The 26,343-nt window shown below is 36.5% G+C and overlaps 1 protein-coding gene across 2 annotated transcripts in view; it reads left to right on the top strand.

The window, feature by feature from the left end:
- The window catches only part of TDRD3 (tudor domain containing 3), a 53,291-nt gene extending 27,772 nt beyond the window's left edge, over positions 1 to 25,519 (top strand). For both annotated transcript variants that reach the window (XM_017733556.1, XM_017733557.1), the window contains 4 exons: positions 2,852 to 3,690; positions 5,631 to 5,756; positions 21,590 to 21,726; positions 25,118 to 25,519. In XM_017733556.1, the coding sequence (XP_017589045.1) occupies positions 2,852 to 3,690; positions 5,631 to 5,756; positions 21,590 to 21,709 (1,085 nt within the window). In that variant the 3' untranslated portion in view covers positions 21,710 to 21,726; positions 25,118 to 25,519. The remainder of the gene's footprint in view (positions 1 to 2,851; positions 3,691 to 5,630; positions 5,757 to 21,589; positions 21,727 to 25,117) is intronic.
- The last annotated feature ends 824 nt before the right edge of the window (positions 25,520 to 26,343 follow it).

Below are 26,343 nucleotides of genomic sequence, written 5' to 3'. Positions count from 1 at the left end.
TGCTTTTTTTCTGTTGGAACAATGACTTTTATTTAATGGATTTAATGTTACAGAATATTAAATAAGATGATTTATAGTGAATTAGGTTAGCATTTTATATGCATTTTTCTTCAATGGTATGTACAAGGGAGTAAACATTCAGGGGTCATCAAACTGTTCAGTCATTTCATATGTAATTAAAATTAGGAATAGACATAAGAGCTTAGGTTGGGCATAGGAAGAGTGGAAGCCTGAGCATTTTACTACCAGAAGAGAAGAGGTATAAATTAAGAATCTTGTGAACAAAGACTGTTAATTAATTAATTAGGAAGTCAAATCTTTCTAGATGATAGGAAGTCTATAAGATTGGTGTTATACAGAAGTGGAAAAGTGTAATGAAGATACTTAGTGAAAAGTTACAGATTTAAAGTAAAGAAAAACAGTATTTTCATGTCTCGTTTGTAAAGAAGAAATAAAGAGGTACTTTTAGCTATAAAGGTTTTACTCTAACAAAAAAAATTTAATTATACAAGATTTAAAGTCATCTTTGCATTTTTAAAAAGATAATGCATATTTATGAAACTCTTGTATCTTTCTGAGTAGCATATTTTTACATATTAGTGCATTAAAAATGTGATGGGTTTCAAAGTAATAAATGATAGAGTAAGATGTATTTTTACCAAGATCATGTTCATGCTAAACCTCATGTATGCTTATGTCATGTTAAAAAATAAAAGCACTAGGTCATTTTAGTAAAGCAAATGTGACTTCTAAAAGTTATGCTACATCAAATAAATGTAAAAATAGAGCTAGATTCTTATTAGGCAATTTAGTAAATTAAATTGATAAAAATTCTGTGAGCTACTAATAATAGTGTGATGCTTGAAAGTATTTTTCTAAAAAAAAAAATAAACCAGGTAAAATTTACATTTTAATTTTAACTTGCCATCTAGTGTGTAATTATGAAAGTTGATACATTTGCTGTCAGGTATCAGCATTCATTGTTTCTAGTGGTAACATTTCTTCCCATAGGAATGTAGGAGAACCTGAGTGCACAGCCCCACCAGGCCCAATGCACACACCAGGCTCATGGACACAGGCAAGAGAATGACACCTTTCCAGCCACCCACATGGCACAGCATTGCTCATATAAACATGAATCCCTCTAATGGGTTTATGTTGTCCTTTTCCATGAGCTTTAAAGTCTGCTAGCAGATCTCATACCCAGCCACCAACACGCACACACCCATGTGAGTCTCTCCTGGCCAGGAGACCCCTGACCTCTGGTACCCACCTCAGACACCTCTGGTCCAGCTTGTTGACTGGAGCTGGTAGGAGGGTTACATGAGTGTGCTTACCTGGCCTCTATGTGAGCCCAGATCTGGAGTCTCCTTAGTAGATGGCCTTCAAGACCCATGGCCTCTCCAGTATTCAGCTGCCAGCTCTTCCTTGTCCCAGTTACCAACTTATCCTACCTCAAATTTGCCAGTAGGTTTAAAAACATGTTCCCTCACATACACAACAGTGAACTTAGAAAGAGAATTTAATAAGGAGATGAGACAGGTTACAGTGATCACATTCAGGAATGTATTGACCAGGAACCTACTTACTTGCAGCTTTCCTATTTAATATAATTTCCTCTTTATTTTCTCCTGGGCTCATCTTTATTTCTTCCCTCCTTTTGCTCTTCACTTAAACAACCCATTAAAAACCCATTCCATGTTTGCCTAAAAAGCTCATAATTCCATGAAATGTTTCACAGATACCCACAGCTCCCCTCCTCTCCAGCGGGCCATAGCATGTTTCCTCTTTCTTGTGATATTCATGATAATCTTGTCTCTATTCCCATCAGTTAAGAGTTCTGGTTGAAGCTCTTAAAGGTGACGCTTGAATGATGCCTTAGGTTTTAACTTTTATATTTTTCAAATCCTGTACTGCCTAGTGTGTAACTCTGAACTTTCTTGTAGCTTGTTAATTTCTGCTCTCTCATGCTAAGTAGACATAACAAAGCCTCTATGGGCCTGCTCCTCAAGGACACCCAGACTGTCCTAGGCCCAAAAAGTATAAACCAAAAGCCTCTAAAGGGGGACAAGCTGAGGGAAATTACATCATTAAACTGAAGCTTTAATTGGAGCATTAACCCTGATATGCAAATGAACCAAACCTATAAAAGTGTGAAGAACTCGTGACCTGTCATCCATCTTGGGGTCCATCTTGGCTATAGCCTCTGGCTCCCCAGGATCTTTGAAGGCCTTTCAAATAAATACCTGCTTTTATTCCCTTACTCCTGTCTAGTCTCTGTTTCTCGGAGTTCCTGTTACAGCTCACTGATCAAGAGTCTCCAGAATTCTGGGCTTTGCTACTATTCCTATTATCTACATTTTACTAGCTGTGTTCATTTTATTGCTTCTATTTCTTGCCTTTTCTCTTTTGTACGGAATAGCTGTTAACAAGGTCTTTTTACAGAAAGTTTCTATTCAGATTAGAAGTATTCCTTTTTTCTCCTCATTTTCTTCCCTCTTCCTTTCTCCGTCTTGGAATTCTGTGTTTTTCTGTCTTAAGTGGCTCTTACTCAAGTAAGTTGTTGATGTCCATAGGGAGGAATGAGTAATCTGGAAATTTATGCCTGGCTTTTCTCTTGCTCATAGGTGGTTTGATTCTAAGTACAGCCCAGAGTAGTGTATATTTTCCAATAACAAGGAATTGCAGTTCAAATGTGCCTGCTAAATTCTCTGTGTGTACCATTCAATTTCTGTGTCACAAAGGTGCATACATTTCTAAAGAATACTGTTGCTTTTTCAGAGTCTGAAACAGTATTTCTAAAATGTATTTGTGTGAAATATGTTAATTGAAATAATTTTTTTCTTTGTAGAACCAAAATTGCAATTTCAGCCACCACATCAAGTACAGCATAAAGTTATGAATACAGAACAGAATGGCATCAAAGAGAATCATTCAAGACATGTTTCTCGCAATGACATGAGACAACCAAGGAATGAGAAACCCCCTCGTTTTCAAAAGGATTTTCAGAATTCAAGGCAGGCTTTGGAAAGTGGTGGGTTACCAAGAAACAGAGGTCCTGAAAGGCACAGCTCTTTAGAACACTGGACAGATGAAAAAAATAAAAGTGACAGACATTATCCTAGAAATGATAGGTCAAAGGATTTGGCTTATCCTATAACCACTCACCAGAGTGATATTACTTTCAAAAAAAGGGATAATAACATGCAAAACAGAGTAGGAAAAGGTGTGTCTTTCACAGAATTCAAGGAAAACTCTGCTGCTCAAGATGTGACAGACAACAATAACCAGAAACGTGGGAAAAGGGAAAACCAAACACACAATTCTGAAAATTTCTGTGATAGGAAGGCACAAACAATAAATAGTGAAGCCTTTATGGTAAAAAGTGAGCAACATTTTGGTGTTAATAATGATTACCAAAATCCCAGTAGAACTGATAATTTTAGTGCTGTACCAAATGGAGATACTGAGCATCATCAGAAAGGAAGACGAGTAGGACCTATCAAATCGTCAGGACCCACTACGATCCCGTCTTTTGATGATAAAATGTTGTATTACAACACTGGTCCCAAAAGGAGAACTGGGCCCATCAAACCAGAGAAAATATTGGAACCATCGATTCACATGGAGTATGGAAAAAGTTGGAGACCGGGGGATGAATGTTTTGCTCTTTATTGGGAAGACAACAAGGTATGCCTTTGCCAAATGAGAAGTATCTCAAAATTGTGCCTCTAATGTTTTCTTACCCAAATGTGGGAGATAATTAACACACTGCTACAGAGACATGGCCTTTGTTCGTAGGTGTGTAGTGTGCTTCTTGCCTAGCTCCATGCTCTGTTTTTTATATTTATGAGATACATCACTTATATTAATTGCACAAAACTTTAAAGTGTTTAAATCAAGTCCTTCTTTCTCTCGTGTAAGTGGACTTTAGCATGACTTAAACTCCTCACTGAAGCATTTGACTTAAACTCCGAAAATTTGAAGGGATGAATATGGATCTAGTTGCCAATATTCTTTGCTGAAGAACAAAACCAGGATGCTGTGCTATCTAGAATATCTATAATGGTAGATGTGTAAATCCTTTTTCTGGAACAAGTCAGCACAAAACCTTTATCACTGCAAAGGAAGACTAAAGTCTGCAGGAATGGGGATGTAAAAAACCTGCCACTTTTCTTTCAGTCATTACAGAATGGAAACAGCAAAAGGCTTAATTTTGATTAGCACTAGTAGACTATTAGCTGAAGAATTTGTGGAACAAATGAATTATGCTGCATGATAGTTTTGTATTACTGATTTTTTAAAAGTTTAAGTACTTGCTTTTCAGCTCTTCCCCATTAATAAGATTTCTCCTGCAACATGACATTTTAATTTCTTCTCCTTTGCTAAGAAATTTTTAAACTGTTTTCTTTGATTTGTCATCATCTGTTCTGGAGTTCTCTGTCACTCTACATGGGTAGTTTCTTTGGGTTTTGACCCTTTCTGATAATCTGAGAACTACCTTAAATATTGTTGTTCTTTGAGTATGTTTTATTCACACCTTTTTCTGCTTTTAAAAAACTTTTTGTTATGTCTATTTTACGTTATTTATTATAAACGTTTTCCTTTTTTTTTTTGGTCTGCATTAGCTCAGCAGCATAACTATATTTTTCTCTCTTTTTTTGGTATGACTAAAACCAATGATAAACCATGCAGGATTTTTGGTAGTGGCAACATACAGTGAGTTGACTCTCTTAAATAGGAATATGTAGCTTGAATGGATGGATTAGTGTGAAGTATAATGGCATATTATTGAATTGCTTCCTATTTTGAGAAGCATACTTGCATTACTGTGAGATGAGATTTTTAAATTTTGGAAAGTACAAAACTTGCAAGATAAATACATATGAGATAATCCCAGACTGTTACCTGAAGAGTATTCAGCAGATCAGAAGGTGTTTTAGACAGTAATTGGTATCTTGGTAGTTAACATAAATACTGCTACTCACGTCTAGGACAATTTTGAAATGTGATGATAAAATACAATACTGAGCTTAACCATTTTAGGAGGCAGTGATTTCTTTGTGTTCAGTCAGATAAAAGTGATTGGATATCTTCAAGAAAGCTATATTTGCATAAATGTAAAAAAATCAAGTTTTGTGTTTAGAAAAAGGACTTTTTGAAGGGGCAGCTCTATCATATTTTCATCATATTTTTATCACATTTTATTATGTGATAAGTTAGGTAAACAAGTACATATGGTGTATGTGGCTGATAAGCACTTACTAATGTATATTTTAAGTAAATATCTTACAATAGCACTTCTCTGTATACAGCAGCATTTGTGTTAGTGATGAATTTGTTCTGCATTCAGAGAGATGAAAGCAGGTCTTTTAGATGCTCAGTCTACTTAAATAAGCTGTGTATTTTCTCAATGAGTATTCTAAATACAATCTGGCATGCCCTTGGAGTCTGCCATGTGGAATTTTAAGATATCTGGTTTAATATCTGGTACAAATTTAAAAGAAAATATAATACTGCCTAAGACTAAATATGTATGCACACACAAAGACATATATGAAAAGGAAGTTGTTAAGTATTTGTGGTATTTCTGGTTGTATTTTATGACCTTTGAAAATTTCTCTTTTAAGTTCTACCGGGCAGAAATTGAAGCTCTCCATTCTTCTGGGACAACTGCAGTTGTTAAATTCAGTGATTATGGAAATTATGAAGAGGTGCTTCTCAGCAACATCAGGCCTGTTCATGCAGACACGTGGGTATGTGATAACAAATTGTATTAAAAAATATAAACTACATAGTCTGTACAAAATATGTAACTATTAAGCAATTAATGCCTACTCATGCAAAGATTGCTACCTACATGTGTAGAAAGATAGTTGCTCAAATACATGAACAAAATTTCAGATTTTAGTTGTCTATATGAAACCTGATAGAAGTGTATTACGATGTGGTATTCTTCCTGTATAATAAATTTCAATTGTATTGTTTAAAAATGAATAACTGATCTGTCAGCCAAACAGTTTTATGCATGTTTTCTTTCTTAAAAGTTGTTACTTACTCTATTCAACCCAGTTTTTTGTTTTATTTCATGTACATTGTATGTTGTTCTGTAAGGGTTAGGAAACAGTAATTTAAAACGTATGTTCTGAAGCTTTTCACTACACGTGTATGTATGACTAAAAATAGACATCTGTATCCCTTTATTTTGTATCATGATTTTATTCTTGTTTCAATGATTTCTTCTTTGCCAAATATTGTGGTGGTCATGTATGCATCAAAATCTGTTTTATGAAGTTTAGAATGTATTAGCCTTATGGAAGTTGGAATTTCAAAAGGCTTTACTAGTCAATATCATTTTGATTAAAAAAAATGTCAGGAATGCACAATTTTTTGCTGTTTACTCTTACTATAAAAGGCTGCACAAAAAATATACATCTACATATTGATTCCTTAATGATGAGTTGACTGTGCTTATTTTGAGTTCTTACTTTTGGGTCATAGAGCCATGTTACTACTGCTGCAAAGGCTGAACAGTCAACTCCTGTTTCTTCCCAGTGGTCTTTTAACATATATTGTTGCCTATAGCTCTCAGATGCCGTTATGGCCTCTGAGATGGCCTTTTTTACTTAAAAAGATACCTGAAGCTCTCCCCAGCTGAGGCATTGCTGTTTATATGAAAATTTGCTCTTTTTTCCCCCCTTCTTTTTGTCCTACTATCTGACCTGTAAAATGCTAGTTACTTACTGTATGACTGTACTATTTTAACCCTTTTTCTAGGTTAATTATCAGACTTTTCTTCATTTGATTACAGTTTTGAGGAGTGGCTTTTATTTTACTTTGAGCCACTGAAAGTTTGCTCTCAGAGTCTAAGAACTTAGCCTAGTATTAAGACTAAGTTGATTCTAGAAGTGAGGTGCCATTTCCTACTTGATCCTAGTAGAGGTGGTTATTTTCCCTGCCTCTTCTGCCTATGTCTGACCATGTGTTCTTCTTCATCCCTCTCCTCCCATGGTGGAGTGTCAGTCATGTAGCCACAGGATGAGTTGAATGAAATGGCCCCTGGATTGGCTTATTTTATTTCAGAGTTAGTTTCTTAAAGCTGACGCAAGGGCGCGACAATGTATGGAGAGGGGATTCTGCCAGTAAGTATCATAGTCCTGACATCATGCTGCATCCTGATCGAGTCGTTGAGGCTTCCTCTTTGTTACTGGAGACAAAAAAGAAATTTCCAAGGACTTTTATTCCATTCAGAAGTGAAAGATACCTTTCTCAAGGTTCTTTTTTCTCCCAAGGGAGCCTAGTTGAATTGCATAAATTCAAACAATGAAATTTCAGATCGTTATAGTTACACAAGATAAATGCCAATCAACATCTTCACAGTAAACATCATTTTAATGGGTTTTTTTCTGAGAAATTATTCTTTGTTGCTAGAAGGTCCTTGCAGCTATAGGATTTTTGCAGAAGAAAGTTGATTAGGACCTACCCCTTCACTTCTTTGTGTTTGGGTGCTAAGCATAATCCTTGTTATGCATTTGTAGTTCTTAATCACCCATTGGAGTCATGCATTGATACTCGGGTTTGTCTTTTAAGCTGAACACAGTTGGTCATTTTTTGTTGTCTCAGTGTTCTTACTAATATATAAATCTAGATAGCATGCATGAATGAAAAATGAAGTTATCATGCTGCTTAATTCTTTGACTTAAGATTCAAGTAATTTTGTTGTAGTTCCTCTTTACAAGAGAACAAAATGGATTTTAAACTCACTTCAGTAATTCCTTTTCTTTCACTGATTGATACTATTGGCACCAACGAGCATGTATTACTGGAAATATGCTGATTTTTATTTCAGTCCTTCCAGATAATTTCCAGATAGCTAAGTCCCTTAGGAAAATGTTTATGCAGGTACTTGGGTCCATCAGTGCTGGTCGCCTTTTAAACATCATTTCCTAAGAGCACAGGAACAAGCAGTTCCCAAAAGTCGGAAGTCAAGCAGGCAAGGCAGAAGGCTGGCTTGTCTGAACAGGAATATTCTCTTGGAAATACAGCAAAAAAAAGAAGGTGTATGCCCAGTGGAAGCAGGGTGAGGTGGCATGGGTGGAATACAGAGATGCTGCTTGCCACTGTAGGGAGAAAATTCGTGTGGCTGAAGCTCAGTTGGAGTTGAAGCTGCCAGAAATGCAGGGGACAATAAAAAGAGGTTTTTTTTTTCAAATATATTAATGGCAATATGCAGTGTAAAAATAATATCAGCCCGTTACAGGACAAGGATGATCACCTCACCAACAGGGACATGGACAAGGCACAGGGGTTTAGCACATTCTTCGCCTCCATCTTTAACACTGATGATGGACCAAGGGGGTCTCAGTGCCCTGAGCTGTAGAACCATGACTGCGAGAATGATCAGCTCCCAGTTGAATCTGGAATTGTGGGGGATCTGCTGGTCCAGCTGGATCCCTACAAATTTATGGAGCCTGATGGGATTCATCTAAGAATCCTCAAAGAGCGGGCTGATGTAATTACAAAACTTCTCTCAATGATTTTTAAGTGGTCTTGGGAATCTGGAGAGGTCCCATCTGACTGGAAGCTGGTAAATGCTGTCCTGATTTTCAGGAAGGGCGAGGAGGACCCCGGAAACTACAGACCTTTCAGTCTTACTTCAGTGCCTGGTAAAATCATGGAAAAGATTATTCTGGGAGGTACTGAAAAACACCTGGAGGACAATGCACTCATCAGTCACAGCCAGCATGGCTTTGTGTGGGGAAAGTCTTGCTTGTGAAACCTGATTTCCTTCTATGACAGGGTAGCCTACCTAGCTGACCTAGGAAAGCCAGTTGAGGTAATCGTTTTGTATTTCAGTAAAGCTTTTGATGCTGTCTCTCACAGTATCCTTCTGGACAAAATGTCTAGCCCACAGCCAGATAAACACATCATGTGATGGGTGAGCAGCTGGCTTATAGGTCAGGTGCAAAGGGTTGTAGCGAATGGTGTGACATCAGAGGTGTGGTGACCAGTCACTGGTGGGATTCTGCAGGCTTCATACTCAGCCCTGTGCTCTTCAACATCTTCATTAATGACTTAAACATAGGTCTCGAAGGAATAAGTTTGCCAACGACACCAAATTGGGAGGAGCTGTCGACTCCCTCAAGGGCAGAGAGGCTCTTCAGAGAGACCCAGACAAATTAGAGGGCTGGGCACTCACCAAATGTATCAGGTTTAACAAGGCCAAGTGCTGGATTCCCCACCTGGGATGGGGCAGCCCTGGTTGTGTGTACACGCTAGGGAATGAGAGGCTGGAAAGCAGTGCTGTAGAAAGGGACCTGAGGGTCCTGGTCAATGACAATTTGAGTCGTGACTGTGCACTGGCAGCCAGGAGAGCCAGCTGTGTCCTGGAGTGCATCAGGCACAGCATCATCAACCAGTCAAAGGAGGGGATTGTCCTGCTCTGCTCTACAGAGTACAGTGGAACTTGAGTCCTGTGTGCAGTTTTGGGCACCATGATATAGGAAAGACATTAAGCTGTTAGAGAGCATCCAGAGGAGGGCAACAAGCATGGTGAAGGATCTGGAGGGGAAGCCTTGTGGGGAATGGCTGAGGTGACTTAGTTTGTTCATCCTGGAGAAGAAGAGACTGAGGGCAGACCTCACTGGGGTCTTCAACATCTTCACAGGGGGAAGAGGAGGGGCAGGTACCCATCTCTTCACTCTTGTGACCAGTGACAGGACCCAAGGAAATGGCATGAAATGGCATGAGTCAGGGGAGGATATTGGGAAAAGATTTTACACCCAGAAGGTAATTGAACATTAGAACAGGCTCCCCAGGGAAGTGGTCACAGCACCAGCCTGACAGAGTTCAAGAAGCATTTGCACAATGCACTCATGTACATGGTGTAATTCTTGGGATGTCCTGTGCAGGGCCAGGAGTTGGACTCGATGATCCTTGTGGGTCCCTTCCATTCAGCACGTTCTGTGATTACATGATTCTTAATCCTTTCTTACGTGTCTGTACTGAAAACTTGTAGAAATATGTTGTATGTGCGTTCCGATGTCCTAATTCAGATTCCGTTTTGAAAGAGTTGCTGATACTGAGAAAAGATTTAGTGAACTCTATTAAGGCATAAATTTAGTCTATGTCTTAGAATTGATTATTCTTTATTGTTTGCTTCAGCACTGTTTAATATTCATGTGTTGAATTTAATTTTTTGTCCAACAACTATAAACGGATGAAAGTGTACCATTGAGAGAAAGAAAAAACAGCAAAGCAAAACATTGCTTGACTAATCACTTGAAAGAACAGCCAAAGTACCACAGTGACCTTATTTTGAAGACATTACATATATTTTAAGCACCTGAGCTTCTCGTCTGCTTTTAACAACCTTTATAAGTGATTTTTGGTTTGTTCAGTTTTTTGGTGGATTTTTTTACTTTGTTCTCTCTTGTCTTGACTGTAGATCAAATCTGCCTCATATTCTCAGAATACACTGTGCTTACCATCTTCATGAAAAAAGTATAACTAGATGGCCAAGACTCCTTGATAATTGATTGTATACTGTACATTTCCCAGTTTGCCCAGAGTTCTTGTAAGTTTTCAATCTGTCTGACACCTTACATGCAGCTCTTTATCTTTCTGATGGCTAGAAGTAGAAGACAAAGCTGAGTTTTACATTAGGTAAACCAAAAAGGTAGTGGGGAATTTTTTTCAATAATCATATACAATAGCAATATAAATACATTTAAGAACACTAAAACTGTTTATTGTTTTTCTTAGTGCCTGAAAAATATGTCCTAGGTATGCAATTCGTAAATATTTTGAATAATAAAATTGCATTTGGATTCCACTGTTCTAGAGTTCCTATAAGTGTCTTGTATGTAACACTACAATACTGTATTCCGCTAGTTCCCTCAATGTAGCAGGGGTTACTTAATTAAAGTATTGAATCCAAATAAAAAAAGTCACTGAAATGCCATTGTAGAAGTAAGAACTTGCTTGTTTTTTCTTGTAAACAATGTAAAATTATACTAACAACTGAAAAGCATTGAAAGGACCTTCCTAAATCACTTAATAATTTGTTCTGTGGAAAAAAAAAAAATAAAGTCAAGATAATACCTTAAACTTTAAGTCTTAATTTTATTCTCTAATTTGTAGGATATTTCTCCCGTAATAAATTATGAAAATGTGTAGTCTAAGTGCTTATCTTGTGATGTTTTTCCCCAAAGCCAAGTAAGTCTTTGCTTTGTTCTCCATTCTCTATTTCCTTAGTAATGTCGTAGGCCTTTTTCCACCCTATTTACACTACAATTATCTTTTTTTGTTTCCTACTACTGTATGAAGAAAATAAAGATCAATGTGTTCCCGATGTATGTATATAGCTCCACATATATATGTTATGGCCTTAACTGATTTTTCTCTAAACAAGCTGGAATTCTTACAGATTCTTTGCTTAGAATTATTCTAATTCCTTAAGAATTCCAGTTACGAAGTGAAGCCTATAGTTTAGCTTAGTTTCCTCTTCCTGCAGTATCTTGCACTGTATTTCTGCATAAAGATATAAGAAGGCAAAAATTATTATTAAAGCATAAATATTATACATATTCCTGGTTTTTCTATAGTTTCTTTTGTTCTGCAGAGACTGAAAATCTATTTTGCAACTTTTCTCAACTCATTCCTCCAGTAAGGAATGAGCTGAGGAAAGAAAATAGCAAAGGATCTTGGATTGCAGGTAATTCTTGCTTGCAGACAGTTCAGAGTTCAAGTTTGATAACATTGTGTCTTGTCACAGGGCTTTAAGAGCTTCTGTGTGTGTTGAATTACCTTGAACTGTAATTCAGGACTTGATCATATCTGTCCTGTTTCAGGTAAGTGAAGAGGTAAACTCCTGTTAGTTTTCTGAAGGTGTTCGAACCTCTCCCCAGCAGTGTAAAGAGCAGCGCTGAAAACCAGTAAATGGTAAAGGCTTACAGCTTCTTTAAGCTGGCAAAGACTTTTGTCTACCTGTTTTATGGAGGTTTTAAACCCATTCAAATGTCTTTATCTATGGCAGGCTAATAACTGCTTGAAGGATTGGGCACCGTTTCTTTATGGCTTTTAGGCCTGGATGGCCTTGGCATCACACTATGGTCTTTTTGTGTTGTGTGTCAAGTGTCAAGCAGGAAATCTTTCCCACTGAATAATTAAGTAGGTGCAGTAAATAAATGTGTCCTGGTTGGATCTCTTATCTAGCTTCTGTCCTCATTGACTACACTAAAAAACAAGGCTGGTAAAAGAGAATGGTACAGTCTACTTAATCAGTTCTAAGATTCCTGTAGAAAAAATGTCCCTGAGTATTGCATCAGAGAAAATTTTGATGTCTTTAATTCTTTGGCTTCTGTACTGTTAGGAAAATCCCTAGAATGATCTTACAGTTCAAGATAATTCAGTGACTTGATTCATTAAATGAAGGCGGAGTGTTTTGGACTACTCATCTTCCTGAGTGGTGGTGGATGTTTATTGAAATTAATTTAAAACATTTCTACTGGAATTTAGTTTCCACAAAAATCTATCTTTTGGCTTTATGAAAGCACTTGAGATGTAGGCAGTAATTTTGTTGGGATGTGCCTTACACACAATTAACCTTATGTAATTTCTTTATTTCCCCAGCCTGTAGTGGGCCTCTCCAGTGCCCAGTACAGGGTACGATCACTGCCCTGGTCCTGCTGGCCACACTATTGCTGATACAGGCCAGGATGCTATTCTTGGCCACCTGGGCACAGCTGGCTCATGTTCAGTCACTGTTGACCAGCACACCCAGGTCCTTTTCCACTGGGCAGCTTTCCAGCCACTCTGTCTCCAGCCTGTAGTGCTGCAGGGGGTTGTTGTTACCCAAGTGCAGGACCCAGCACTTGGCCTTGTTGAACCTCGTCCAACTGGCCTCAGTCCATTGATCCAGTCAGATCCTTTGTAGAGCCTTCCTACCCTCCAGCAGATCAACACTCCCACCCAGTTTGGTGTCATCTGCAAACTGACTGGGAGTGCACTTGATCACCTCACCCAGGTCACTGATAAGTATATATTAAGCAGAACTGGCCCCAGTACTGAGCCCTGGGGAACACCATTTGTGACTAGCCACCAACTGTTCTATCCTGTAGCAGTATTAAAAGTTCCTAATGTTTTTAAGCATATTTTGCCCATCATCATCTTTTGACCATCTTTCTATTGTAGAACTTGCAGGATGACATGGTCTATTTTTTTTTTTTTTAAGTCATGGTTATTAGCTAAAATATAGGTGCAATTCAGCAAATTTTACTTTAAAATGTAAAGCATACAAGGTATAAGTAATGTAGAGGTCCTGACTTTCAAGTTAAGATACTCTGCCTTTCATGAGGCTGTTCTGTGTTGTCTCGCAGGCACATTCTGTTTCAAGACTCTTTTAAACTTCTGTGTCCCTGCACTACCTGTATGCAGTTTTGTTTTGGTTTTTAATTAGGTGTTGGTTTATATATATTAATTTAGAATTTTTCTGTATCTTTATGGAAATAAATTTTGCCATGTTTTACTTTCTAATTTTTTTGTGTGCAGTCAGTCATTCACAAATAAATTCACATAGGTGTTTGTTTACATAATATACATCTCTGTGTGGGACTTTGGGGATTCATATGTCAAATTCTGTCATGGGTGAGGTTTGCACACAGCCTTCTTTCATAAAATGTCACCAAAAATCACCAAAACTCTCTTATTCCCTCTTCAGATTTTGATAGTGATTTTGTGTCCTAACAGGAAAGTATTAGATAATTTCTCATGGCATCACTGAGTATTTTCTTTCTGAAATTTATGGTGGCAGAATTTCCTGTTTACATGCTAAAACAGGTTCAGCAATACAGCAAGTACTTCCTCGTCCCCCTCACTCTTCTATGGACTTGTACAGTTTTCCTCACGAGTGCACTTTGTGCAGAGAAACTGAATGCTGATTTTTTTTTCCAAGTCTATGCAAGTATTCTTTTCCACTGTGGTTTGGGACTGTCTGTATTACCAGCCTGTTGGAAACACTTCCAGATTGTGGCTTTCTTCTGGATGGATGGAGAAAACCTGATGTGTCCATTGGTTCTGAGTTAATTCATATAGAATATCTCACTTTAGTGTATCGACTCTTCTTTTAGAAATTGAAAATAAACCTTTAAATATTTATAGTTTGGTATTGATACTGCTCAGTGAAGAAGCTTTTACTAGTGAAAGGGATATGGTCTGAAAGGCTTAAATGTGTACTTGTAAGGAATTTTTAAAATCCATTACTTTTTCCTGTATTGAGAACACAATTTGCAGGAAAGTATGTCTATTTCAACCACAAACTGCGCAAGAAGAGTTGCATGTTTATTTCAAAGTGTGCCAGAGGGAATGACTACAAGTATGAATAAACTATGCAGTACCCTTAAGGGGAATCAATAAGCCAGCAATATGTCTGTGGGATAATCATGCCCCGGGCTTACCTTATACTCGTTTCATGGAAATGTAATCGAAAAGCTGCCTATTTAGAAAACGAATGAGTGCTTTGTTTCCACAGTTGAAACGATGAGGTACAAAGAAATGTCTGATTCCAAATTAACTGTTGTGTTGCTTCTAGTTGTCTCAGATTAAGTATGTAAATCTTTTCCTTGCCCATCCATTTATTTTCCATTTCTTGATTTTTTTTGAAAAATCTACAAATTTTCTGCTTCTTTCTATCTACTTCACTTGAAACTCTGGATCTATTTGGTTTTAACAGAATCATTTAAAAATTAGCTGGTGTTGAAGCTCGGTTTCTTTATATTTTTCAGCAGAGGAAAAATGAGATAATTATAATTAAAATTAATAGTGTATATTACATTTTTTCAGGATTACCAAATAATTTTATTATAAATCTAGTATCTTTAATTGATGTGTAATAAGGAATTAGTTGAAAAAATGCTGGTCCTGAAAGTGCTTTATAGAATTCTACAAAATCTGGCCAAGAAAATATAAAATTTTCTGAGGTTTGGTTAAGGAAAGTCAACAGAAAATTTTATTATCATTAATTTGTTTCAGATGCTAAACAGAAGACTACTCAGGGAAGGGTCATCTTGAAATTATTATTTGGAACATGGAAAAGCAACAGTTTTTATGGGATAGTTCCATGCCTCTTAGTTTTACATACCATAGTTAGGAGCATATTTGATTGTGGCTGATCTGTGTTCAGTGGAGAAAAAGACATATCCTCATAAGGATAATTTCCTTTTTCTAAGTGTAAATAAGGGAAACAATGGGTATATGTTTTATTGTTTTTCTGTTTTTGTTTTTTTTTTAATGCTGTTACAGCAAGTTTGTTGTAACGCGTGGTCAGTAGCTGTTGAAATTCACTGCTCCTGCATTAGGGAAATATTAACTGATTTTCTCTCTTGGATAAAAGACTTCATACTGAGCTTGAAAGTACAATGTAGAGTTTTATTAGTATAGTACATCAAAATCTCATAGAATCTGAGAAACAGTGAAGGTGAAAGATGTCACTGGTATAGTAGATTAAAACATTTTATAAATGGATAGGGATTATTCTGGCTGCATATAGAAAGGCAACAAATAGTAATTGTGTAGTTGCAGTTCAAAATCACAGGATGTTTTTAGTAAATCATACAGTAGTGTACAGCAAGTCAATTTTATCCCTTTAAGGACAGTTAAATCTCATAATGCCATTTGACCCTTCCATTTCTGTGACCAGTGTTTTACCTAACGTACTATTTTACTGGAGTGAAAGTAGGGCTATAAACTTCAGGAAAGCTATGGATGGTTTAGACATAAAAGTCAAACCAGCGTTAATATGAGTTTATACTCGTGTATCTGTACTAATTACCTAATGCTTGCTAAGTCCTATATGCAGCGAGGTGCTTACTGGGTAATGAGTTTCAAGTGGGTGAAGAACTTGTATACCCTATAGATCCTTTACAATTGCTTATCCTGTGTGTTCTTTACAGAGAGACGATAAGGCATTAATAGGGCTAAGAGTTTATCTTAATGATCTTTTGTCAGTGAGGGGTCAGCTGTCTGCAGATCTAGCAGGATAACCTCAAACCCCACTTGCTCTTCTCATAATTTAACTCAGGAATTTGAATGCCCATAGGCCTAGTCTAATATAGATATGTTGTGCACTGTGGAAAAAAAAAAGTGAGCATCTTCAGGCTTACAAAGATTACTCTGGGAGAAGATTACTCTGTGAAAGGAATTGATATTTTAAGTAACAAGCCTAATTTGCAAAGAAAATTGATCAAGAACAAATATGTTGAATTATTCTGTAATATGCACTTCAAAAAAAAAGTCAGTACTTGGTTAAGACCCTTGAAAAATTACATTAGTCATAATTTCTCTTTTACTTAAAAATTTTACACCTCATTTGATGCTAATTTTTGAAATTATGCCCTAAAGCCACTCTAAAATTGTATAACAGACCTATTTTTTCCCCCACAAAATCTTAGTTATTACAGAGTTCAAAGAATCCATTTAAGTATTCAGATAAAGTAGAAGTTTAAGTGACACTTAAACTGTAGACACTTCAGCAAATTTTTTTCCTTGCAAATATAGACTATATAATATATTGCATATAAAATAATTAGAAAAGAATTCTTTCTAGAATACTTGTGAATTCTCAATATGGCCATAGTATGAGTTTTCTCTGCTTTCTTTTTTTGATTCATCTGGATAATCTTGCAGTCTGTTTCTGATTGATCCAAGCACTGGTAAGTAGAAAATGCAAAAACCAAAACAAGTACTCAAGAAGCTCAACACTGGATGATTAGGCATAAGAAGCAAATTCTGTGAAAGGAATTTAACCAGGAAAGAAGAGATCACTTGGTGTGTTAACAGCAGGAGACAGCTGTTGCCTGTAGAGTGGGCAGCGCAAAGAGGCATTAAATCTGGATCAGGAAATGGAATTTGAAATGCACATGAAAGAAAAGGTCATTTTACAAGGAAGCCAGCACTCTCTTTGTACTGAACCAGCAAGTTCCCCATGCATTCAGTGTGTGGGTGAAGTTGAAACTACAGCTTAACTGAAGCAGTGGTTTGACACTACTGAAATAGAAAATGTCTTCTCCTTTCTTTGCCTTCTGTCTCCTCTTTGTCCCACAGTCCCTGGCCCCTCGCTGCTTCTTCATGCTGCTTCTTCATGCCTCCCTACACAGGCTTGGGTGCTCATCCCTTAATAGCCCACAGAGAGCTATAATTGAAAAGTCTCAGCAGAAGGGCCCAGTGAATGGAGCAGAATTTTCTGTCCGTAAGCAGTAAAAGACAGAGGTAACTACTTTGTAAGTGGCAAAAGTTCAGGAGCTGCTCAGCTGTGACTTGCAACTGCTTCCTAAATATATGTGAGCACAGCATTCAGCAAAGCTTTTTTGTCAATGCATAAGTTGTGTCCGGTTTTTTGCTGTAATCCACCTATTCATTCTCAGAAGTTATGCAGTAAGTATTCACTTCAAAGGACTGTGTCTTAAAAAGCAAGTTTATTTAAACAGTTCTTTTGAATGCAATGAAGTCTTGCAGTTGAAATTCAGAGAGAAAGCTTTTAATGAAGTATAAATTTACTCTGCTCTAATATTGTTCATTTGAAGAGTAAACTGGTTGGTGAAGTATTTTAAATGCTGGATTTATAATTGATTCTGCAGCTATGAAATCCATTGAATTTTTTATGTAAAAGCAGGCTGGTAGTCACTTGTCTGGACTGAAGTGACTTGCTGATTCACTAAGGTCAGCTGGTCAAATCTGGTGGTGGTACAAGCTCTTCAGAGTATATGGGTCCAAAATATAAGCACTGGATGTGCTTATGTTCCCATTTTACCCTTGTTTAGTTCTTGCTTCTCTTATGAGATGGGACAAGAACATCAAAATTAACAACAGATTTTTACAGCAAAACTTTGAATGGAAGATGAATTTTCAAATTACTTATCCTTCCCTGTTTGTCTTCTTTTTTTAAATACCTAAAGGAAGCTGGCATGCTCCACCCTCTCTCTCTTCATTCTAACCTGTTAGTGCAGAAATTTCTTTGTGCATTTCATTGTTTGCATTGTGAACTTTTCCTTGCTTTTTCCTATGGATCTGCCCATTTTTCCTGTCTTTTGCAGTTATGCTTAGTGCTATCATTTAATCTCAGTGGGCATTGTGTAAGTACTAACAAACTGAGTCCTGGATCCTGGAATTTTAGATAAATAATGAAAAATAAGCTGAAGTATGGAGATAATAAAATATGTAAGTTTTGGAGCAGTGTACTAAAACCTCTACTGGTAATAGAAGGAGAATGGGGATGCTCTAAGAGAGTATTGTGGCCACCTTTGCTTTATAAAATGTAATCTAGATTTTATAATGATAAGAATAATTTAGAATGAGTCACAAGCAACTGATAAATTGAAAGCAAGCAGTAAGAAAGATTGGAAAATTAGAGTTGGTGACAAGATGTGTGACCTAACTGACTGCAGTTATAATGGAAGAAGTTTAGACAGATGAAGTTTTTTGGCTGAAGAACAGAAAAAACAAGGAAGTGAGCATAAGATATATGTAGTTTTGCCTGCAAAGAGTGCATGCTGTTCCAGAAAATGGCAGTTTTTAGTGTAGGGTGGAGAGATTTTAAAATAAAGTGAGGTAAAAGTCCACAAAATGGAATTGTTTCTTTAAGGTAGTAAGGAATTTCCTTAAAATAGAAATAAGGATAAATAGGCTGTGCCTGTTTTACTTGAACAAGACTGAGAGTGAAATCTTAACTATGTAGGGCGGGTGTCCAGAGGATGGAGCCAGACTCTTCTTGGTGGTCCAGCCAATAGAACAAGAGGCAATGGGCACAGAAACTGATGTGCAGGAAGTTCCACCTGAACATGAGGAAAAAATTCTTCACTGTGCAGGTGACCACACACTGAAGTAGGTTGTCCAGAGAGGTTGTGGACTCTCCCTCACTGGAGATATTCAAGAACTGTCTGGACACAATCCTGTGCCGTGTGCTCTGGAATGACGCTGCCTGAGCAGGAGATTGGACCAGATGACCCCCAGTGGTCCCGTCCGACCTTATCTGTTCTGTGACTCTGTGGAAATAAAATGGCAATAGAGGGTGAAAAATCAGCAGTAGTGAATTGAGGATACAATTATTAAGAAATGGTGACAGAAAAGAAATTAATTTACTTGTAAAGTAAGAAAATTTTAATAAAGATATGACTTGGAAAATTGTTACTTTGGAGAATATTAGATTCATTTAGGACCAAATGTGAATAGGTAAGATCCAAGGAATGACAATGTGTTGTCTGACATGACGATGGCTGAATTCAACAAGACGGTCAGTAACTGTGTGTGGAGCCACTGTGCATAGGAAGGAATGAGGGAACACTTGAAAGGTGTTACTCATTTGTTACTACCATTTGCTGCATTTCTCACTTCCACATTAGTCAGAGCCTCAAGAAAGTGAATGTGATTTCACATTTCACTCTTGCCTATCGCAGTAAAAATTCTTGATTTGGAATGCATGCATGTGAAGCTTTACATTCGGTGTGTAAAGACAATTACACCAAAATAGAAGTGTGTAAGACAAATACTGGTTTGAATTTGACTTTACTGAGTTCAAAGGATCAACAACATTAACTCTGAGATTTGATGAAGATTTGCTGCTGTAGAAATTTACTCTGATGTGCTTACCCTCAGAAAGAGGTTGGCTATTACAGGTGAGATGCTATACACTGAACTATTTAATTGCCATGCTATTTTCAGCTATTCATGTTTCTTAGAGTATACTGAAAGAGCTGAAGGTATCTAGACCACTTCAGGCATTTAGCCTACTTTTTAACACTTGCTGCTAGTTCAGCTTGCATTGTCAGTGGTGGGAGATGATCTCAAATACTAACTTAAGTGTTCGTATTAAGGCTAGCAATGTTGCAAACTGTGTGGACTTTTGTGTTAGACATCTAATGCTCTATTGATTTTTTTTTTGATAATCAGTGTCTCTGAACCTCTTTATATGAGGGAATTTATAGTGCTGCAGGTGGTAAAAGAAGTATGCTGAGAAAACTTAAGTTTTATAGCAGAACTCTGCTTCTTGGCCTTCAGCCACAGTGAAACTAAGAGATATAAATCAATTGTGCTGTATTCAGTGCTGAAAATCTGTTTTCTTACACAGTTGTGTCAGGTTCTCTGTAGTAATGCTTAATCTGGAAATGTAGCTGTGACCACAGATGTGCCCTGTAAATAGGAGACCTTACCATGAGGAATGTTGTTGTTTGTAATTGTTATTTTAAAAATGCACGTTTATTGATACTCAGGCTAATTCAGAAAGAGAGGTTTCTTTAGTAAGATCTCACTTTTCACAACAGAAAGAAACTTAAGCTGTAGGTTTTCCTTTCTGTTGCTTAAAGTGAAATATTTTACTGCTGTGACTTGCTTACTCTGTTATGTGCATGCTGCCCTCTGACAGTTCCTGGGTGTTGGAATTGTTGATGAACTTCCAATGAATCATTCAATGCTCTTGCTTTGTGTTGCTTTATGTTCCTATGTTGTGAATAAAAGGGATTGAGAGTTACATATCCAGTACTTTTTCCCCAAAGCTAATTTCTTTCAGCATGTTCCCACTAGGCCTGGTGTCTGCTACAGTATAGTGTTAAGATATTAAAGAAATGAAATCAAAGCTGTTTTTCTGAGACAGCATTTGACAGTCATTCTCAGGAGCTTTTATTTTTTCAGCCTATGATTTTTTTCTTCTATTTCTCTTTGCTATAAACTCTAACACTCTTAAAAGTTTTCTCTATCTTTAATGTGTACCACCTTCAAATATTCCCCTAAATGAATGTTTTTCCATTTGATATTTCTTAACCAAAATAAATACGTAATTATTTTAATCTTTGTAAGTCATTCTCCAGTATCTTGATTATTTTTGAATTTATTCTTTTTTCACCTCTGAATTCTATGTACTTTGTGAATATCTTTCTGGTATGAAGATGCCTAGGAGCGATTTAATATTGCAAATATGTTTACCTCTCCTCTCATTATTCGGAGCGTGTATTTATTATTGCTGCACATAGCAAGTATATCTCTAAACTGTTGTTCACCCTACTTGTAGGCTTTTTATTACTGCATCATAAATTTTTATCTACTGTTTCAGATGTGTGTATTTAGCATGCATATTTCCAGATGCTGTTCCTTGTAATTCTATTTTCTAATTCTTTTATTTCATTCCACACACATTTGTGAACTCCTGAAAGTTGATATTTGTCTTGCTCTGGCAGGTTATTGAGGTTACCTTGCTTCTTGAGTTTGTTGCCTGTATAACTCTTGGAAAAGAATTTTTCTTTAATACATATGATTTTTTTCTTTCCTGCAAATATTTAATAACTTCTGCTGCTGCCCTGGGGATTGAGTTTTGAGATTTGCCAGCCTGATTTTGTTAGCTTTCCTGGGTTTGAAAAGCCCACTCCCATACATCACTTATTTTGTTGAGTGGTCATCAGCACAAAAGCAGCAGTTGCTATGTGAGCATGGATTCACCCTTCCATATATGTCTGTATGTGGTGTGTGTATGTATATGTGCATATACCAACTCATGCATAATGCATTTTCCAGCTCTTTCATTTAAAACAATGCTATTTACCTGCAGGAGGAGGAAGAAGAAACGTATGAGCAAACTCTGGAATTCCGCAGAGGAGGTGATGGTCAGCCACGGCGGTCCACACGACCCACTCAACAATTTTATCAACCGCCCCGAGCTAGAAACTGATTAATAAGGAAAAAAAGGTAAATATAAGATACTGGTGCTTTATGTATTGGTTTCGATTTCAAGATAAACAAATCTGGATTGTTCTATACTTTTCATAGGGTTATAGCTATATTTATGGTAGAAATTGGATATATCTCTGAATTTTGTGGCTTAGGAAGACTTAATATATCTGTGGGAAGAGGGAAAGCAATAAAACACTTCAACAAATAGCTTTTGACTTTTGCTTTATGTCAAGGCTCATGTCATCTCAGCAAGCTTTTACCTGATACTTTTTCACCTGAGAGCAGCAGCAAGATTCTCTCATTCACATACATTGGACCAGCTTCTCTGAAATAAGCAGCTGCAGTCCCTGCTGAACTCAGGACTGTCTAACTCTGTTCAAGGTCCCATCTTCTACTTTTTATAAGCCATTTATGTGAATAAATACCCTTTTTGTATTTTTGCTTGCATGAGAAGGAGAAATATAAAATCTGTGAGTTCACCATTGGATGGGGAGGTGCAAAGACAAAGAATATTTACCATACTCTGAATCTTGAGGATAGACTTGCACCTATACTTTATTAATAACCAAAAATTAAGGGATTATGTAATCCTTAATTAATTAATACCCCAAAATTAAGGGATTATATATCATCCTTAGAAAAGACATCTGCTAAATACATTCATAAATTTTAAAAGGCCAGCCAAATAAAACAGTTACAATAATTTTACTGAACAAATCTCATAAGCTGTGCTGCTTTCATTTCACTTGTTGATCTTCTAAATCCTTAATTTACAAAGGATGGTCAAAAGTCTATCCTAACTAAAGATAGCTTTGGTAAGTCACATGCTATTTGGTATACATCCACAGTGTGTCTTTTTATTGAATCTGATTTTTTTTTCCTTACTAGCCAGTTTATTTTTACCAATCTCTTTTGTTCCTTTCATTACTCCAGTCATGTTTTGTTGGCTTAACATGTGCTGCTGATCTCTGTACCTTTTGATATTTCTGACATGCAATAACATATGATTCTACTTTTTAGCGTATATGTTAAAATGTATTTTTCATTTACAGCAGTACTGGCAATGTAAGAGAGTTGATAATTGTTCTATTTTTGCCAATATAATTCAATTTTCTATATTAAGTACGTGTCTTGATTACTATCAGTAAACATGTCCTGAGATAGTTCATGCAGAAATTATTCTGGAATATGCACTGAGCAGAGCTTTTACCAGCTCAGTTGGCCCTGAGCAGAGTCAGTATGGTCAGTTGAATGAGAGATGTGAAGTGTACACAGCAGTCAAAGCCAGGGAATTTTTTTGTATCTTAGGTAATATTTTTGGTGTTTCTCTAGTTTTACAGTATAAATCTGGAAAACTGTGCTTAGCTTTGGTCAGTAGTAACTCCTGTATCTCAGGAGCAAATTTCTTGTTGGCAGATAAGGAAGAACCTTTCTAAGGCTAAGGCACAGGTGTTCCTTGCACGTGATACTTTGTTTTAAAGATTATAATGGGATCCTGATTTAAATGGACAGCAGATCTGGTATCAAAACTTATCTGGCACAGAAAACTACAGCTTTTTCTTTCTATTGAGCTTTCCCAAAAATTAGTGGTTAATGCAATTAATTCTTAACTGATTTTAAATGTAGGCAGAAAATCAAACACAGTCCTTTTCTAAATTGTTTTCAGCTTACCTGGACTTGTACAGCAATGTAGCTTTAATATCTTGACATGTAAAAATTCAGCAATGTTAAATGCCGGTTCCTAGAAGTGGATTTCTATATGGTTTTGTCTCCTTTTCATTTCTTAGATCTTTTGAGAGCATGGCATATTGTTTTTATTTCAAGTTTTTGATAACCTGGTAAATGAAAACAAGATTTATTGGGGAAGTTTTAAGGGATCTAGTGACACATAATTTTACCACAACTGTCCACTGCAGGATGCTTTACCTCTTTGACAGATCATTTATTATTGACACCTTTACTTACTGAAAGGGAGTACCTCTCTATTATGTAAAGTACATTAATGTCTTTTTCCTGAAGAGATGGAAAACCATTGATGATGATTATTTTATATTATAAATTGGTAAATTCTGTAGAATTTTAATCTTGTAGTTTGTAACATTTAAAATCCAAGGTATGTCATTCTCAAAGGCAACTTAGACAATACTGAAACTGAAGTGCTGGCCTTATTTGTATTGGGTATGATAGGGATGTATCAAAGATGAAGCATAAGGTCCATACAGTCACTGTATCACCTCATACTCAAAACCTTTTAGATCTACCTATATAATCTTATATCACTTGGCAAGGAGGACTTTTTAGTGCAGTGGTGCAGCAATGCAGAAATGAAGCTGTACTGCTTCCTGGATTAGTGTTCAGCATACTCATTCAGGTGTTGAATTTGGGCATGCAAATCTGGAATTAGTATTACCAAATGATCAGTTCAAAATCTTTGTCTCTACTGCAAGGGGTCTTCAGTGTGAGGAGGTTCAAGATTTTAAAATTCTGAGTTGTTTTTTAAAAGTGGGATTTGGATCAATGGAGCTGTTCAGTCTGGGGGAGAGAAGTCTCTAAAAGGATCTTATGGCAGTATTTCAGTATTTAAAAAGGGGACTTCTAAAAAAGTTGGAGAGGGACGAACAATTACTGCAGACTTGCAGGAAGTCTTGACCTGGTGATTTTTATGAAGACAGAGAGGTAAAGTAGAAGTGTGGGATAGTCAGTACCTCACTGTGGTTGCAGTTAACCTAGAAATGATAATTTATTAATATCCAGCATGTGAGGTGGAGAACACTGTCAGAATTTTATCAAGAGGGAATTTTGTGTGGGTATGAGTCAAATACTAGGTTTAACAGGTCTGTAAAATAAGATATTCCTCCTAGAGAGTCAAGATATAAGAATTAGAATCTAATACTAAAAATACGTCCTGAGGTTACATTTTCTGTATAGAATGTCTTAATAGTCTGAAATAGAAAGGGAGCAAGTAATCAGAAATGAGTGTTTTGAAGGGTCAGACCTTTTGGAGGAGATTGAAAGAACCTATGAGTGTGAACCTGTAAGTGCTTGGTCCTTATATGTTTTTTGGTCTTCCTTTGTTCCATGACAGAATGAATCTACACCTTGTCACATTTGCTATAAAATCTGTATCGAAGTCCTTAACAATCGTGGTTTTGTGAGAGAGAAGTCTTTACCAGAAAGTGTTCTTTGTACTAGACCAATTATATTTACTGCATTGAAGTGCAGCCTTCTGATTTATTTTTTTTAAAGAATTGTGTCTCCGTAAGTACTGAAAAGCAGATATCCACTCTTTTGGAGGAAGAAAATGAAGTGACAGTGAAGCCTATGAAGTGACAAAGAGCCCAGGGATGGGGGGTACTTATGGTTTCTTGAGTGCCAATATTTTTTGTCCTTATCTGTTGTATTTTAGTTTTTTCATTTAGAAACCTTCTTGGAGTCAGGGGAATTCACTGGCAACTCCCAACTTGCTGAACACTTCTTCTAGAAGAAATTCTGGGGTTTTTCCAAGCAGCAGGATGGAAGAAGGAAGCTCACGTGAGCAGAAGGAATTTGGACCTGACACCACAAAAGACTTTTTTAAAGTTCTTAGTTAAATGAAGCTGAATACTTTTTACATATCAAAGAGGCAAATTGTCATTGCTGCCATCAATAAAACCACAGTGTACTATTCTATTCTTTGCCTTGTATTCTTTTTACTGAGCCTCCATTGTTAGTTAACATAATAATGTATCATGATTTTTCTTAATTTTGAACTGATTTTGCTTCTAATATTGCTTCTAGTAAAGTAAAATTAAAGCACATTTTCTCAAAAGCTGACAGGATTGAGCATTTAATTTAGATTTTTGGCTAGCACTAGTGAAGCATGTTAAAAATTTTTCAGCTAATTGTACAGTAAAATTCTGAATAGGTTTTGACTATGTTTTCTGTGTCTATTTTCCAGAGTTGCTGAAGGCCAAATTACAGATTTGCTTATTATGTTTTTCATGATCTGTGACCAGAAGGTCAAAGGGGAGAAAGAAAGAAAGAAAAGAAAAATAATCAGTTTCAATTTTCTAAATAATTTTAGGTAAATATTTTCTTTGTAAGAATATTTATATTAAAGAAACAGAAACATTTCTAAAAGGTACAGAAAAGTTGTTTAAACAAAAATACTGAAAGATGCACATTGGTATTTTAAGTATAAATATGTGTATACATGCACACATGTGCGAGCTGTTGGGTAGTAGGTACTAACTTTCTTGTAGATTTAAACTCTGCTTTTATTGCTTCATATTACTATAATTTTTTCAATTGTCATTGATGCTTGGAAGAATCTTATCAAACTACTTTTCATTCTAAGCTGTATCTTTGAATCTTATGTGATTATGACAAATAGTTGAAATTTCACTATTTCTTTAGCTGAGAAGCACTCAAAATCTAGATAACTTGCAAATCCCTTCTAAGCTTAATTCTGATCATTTAAGACTGAAATAGCACATGTGTTTTGAGGTAGTTTTGTAAAGATAGAATTATACCTGAGAGATGTATTGATAGTATAAGTTGTACAGTTAATTCTGCTGAATTTCTCTCTGAGTGCTCATACAAAACTGTTTGAATAGAACCTTGTTTATTAACTGAATGTATCTGCACTACAGA

This window comes from Corvus brachyrhynchos, unplaced genomic scaffold (genome assembly GCF_000691975.1).
Source record: "Corvus brachyrhynchos isolate BGI_N302 unplaced genomic scaffold, ASM69197v1 scaffold202, whole genome shotgun sequence".
NCBI classification, from domain to species: Eukaryota; Metazoa; Chordata; class Aves; order Passeriformes; family Corvidae; genus Corvus; species Corvus brachyrhynchos.
This window is presented reverse-complemented; position numbering and strand designations above follow the sequence as displayed.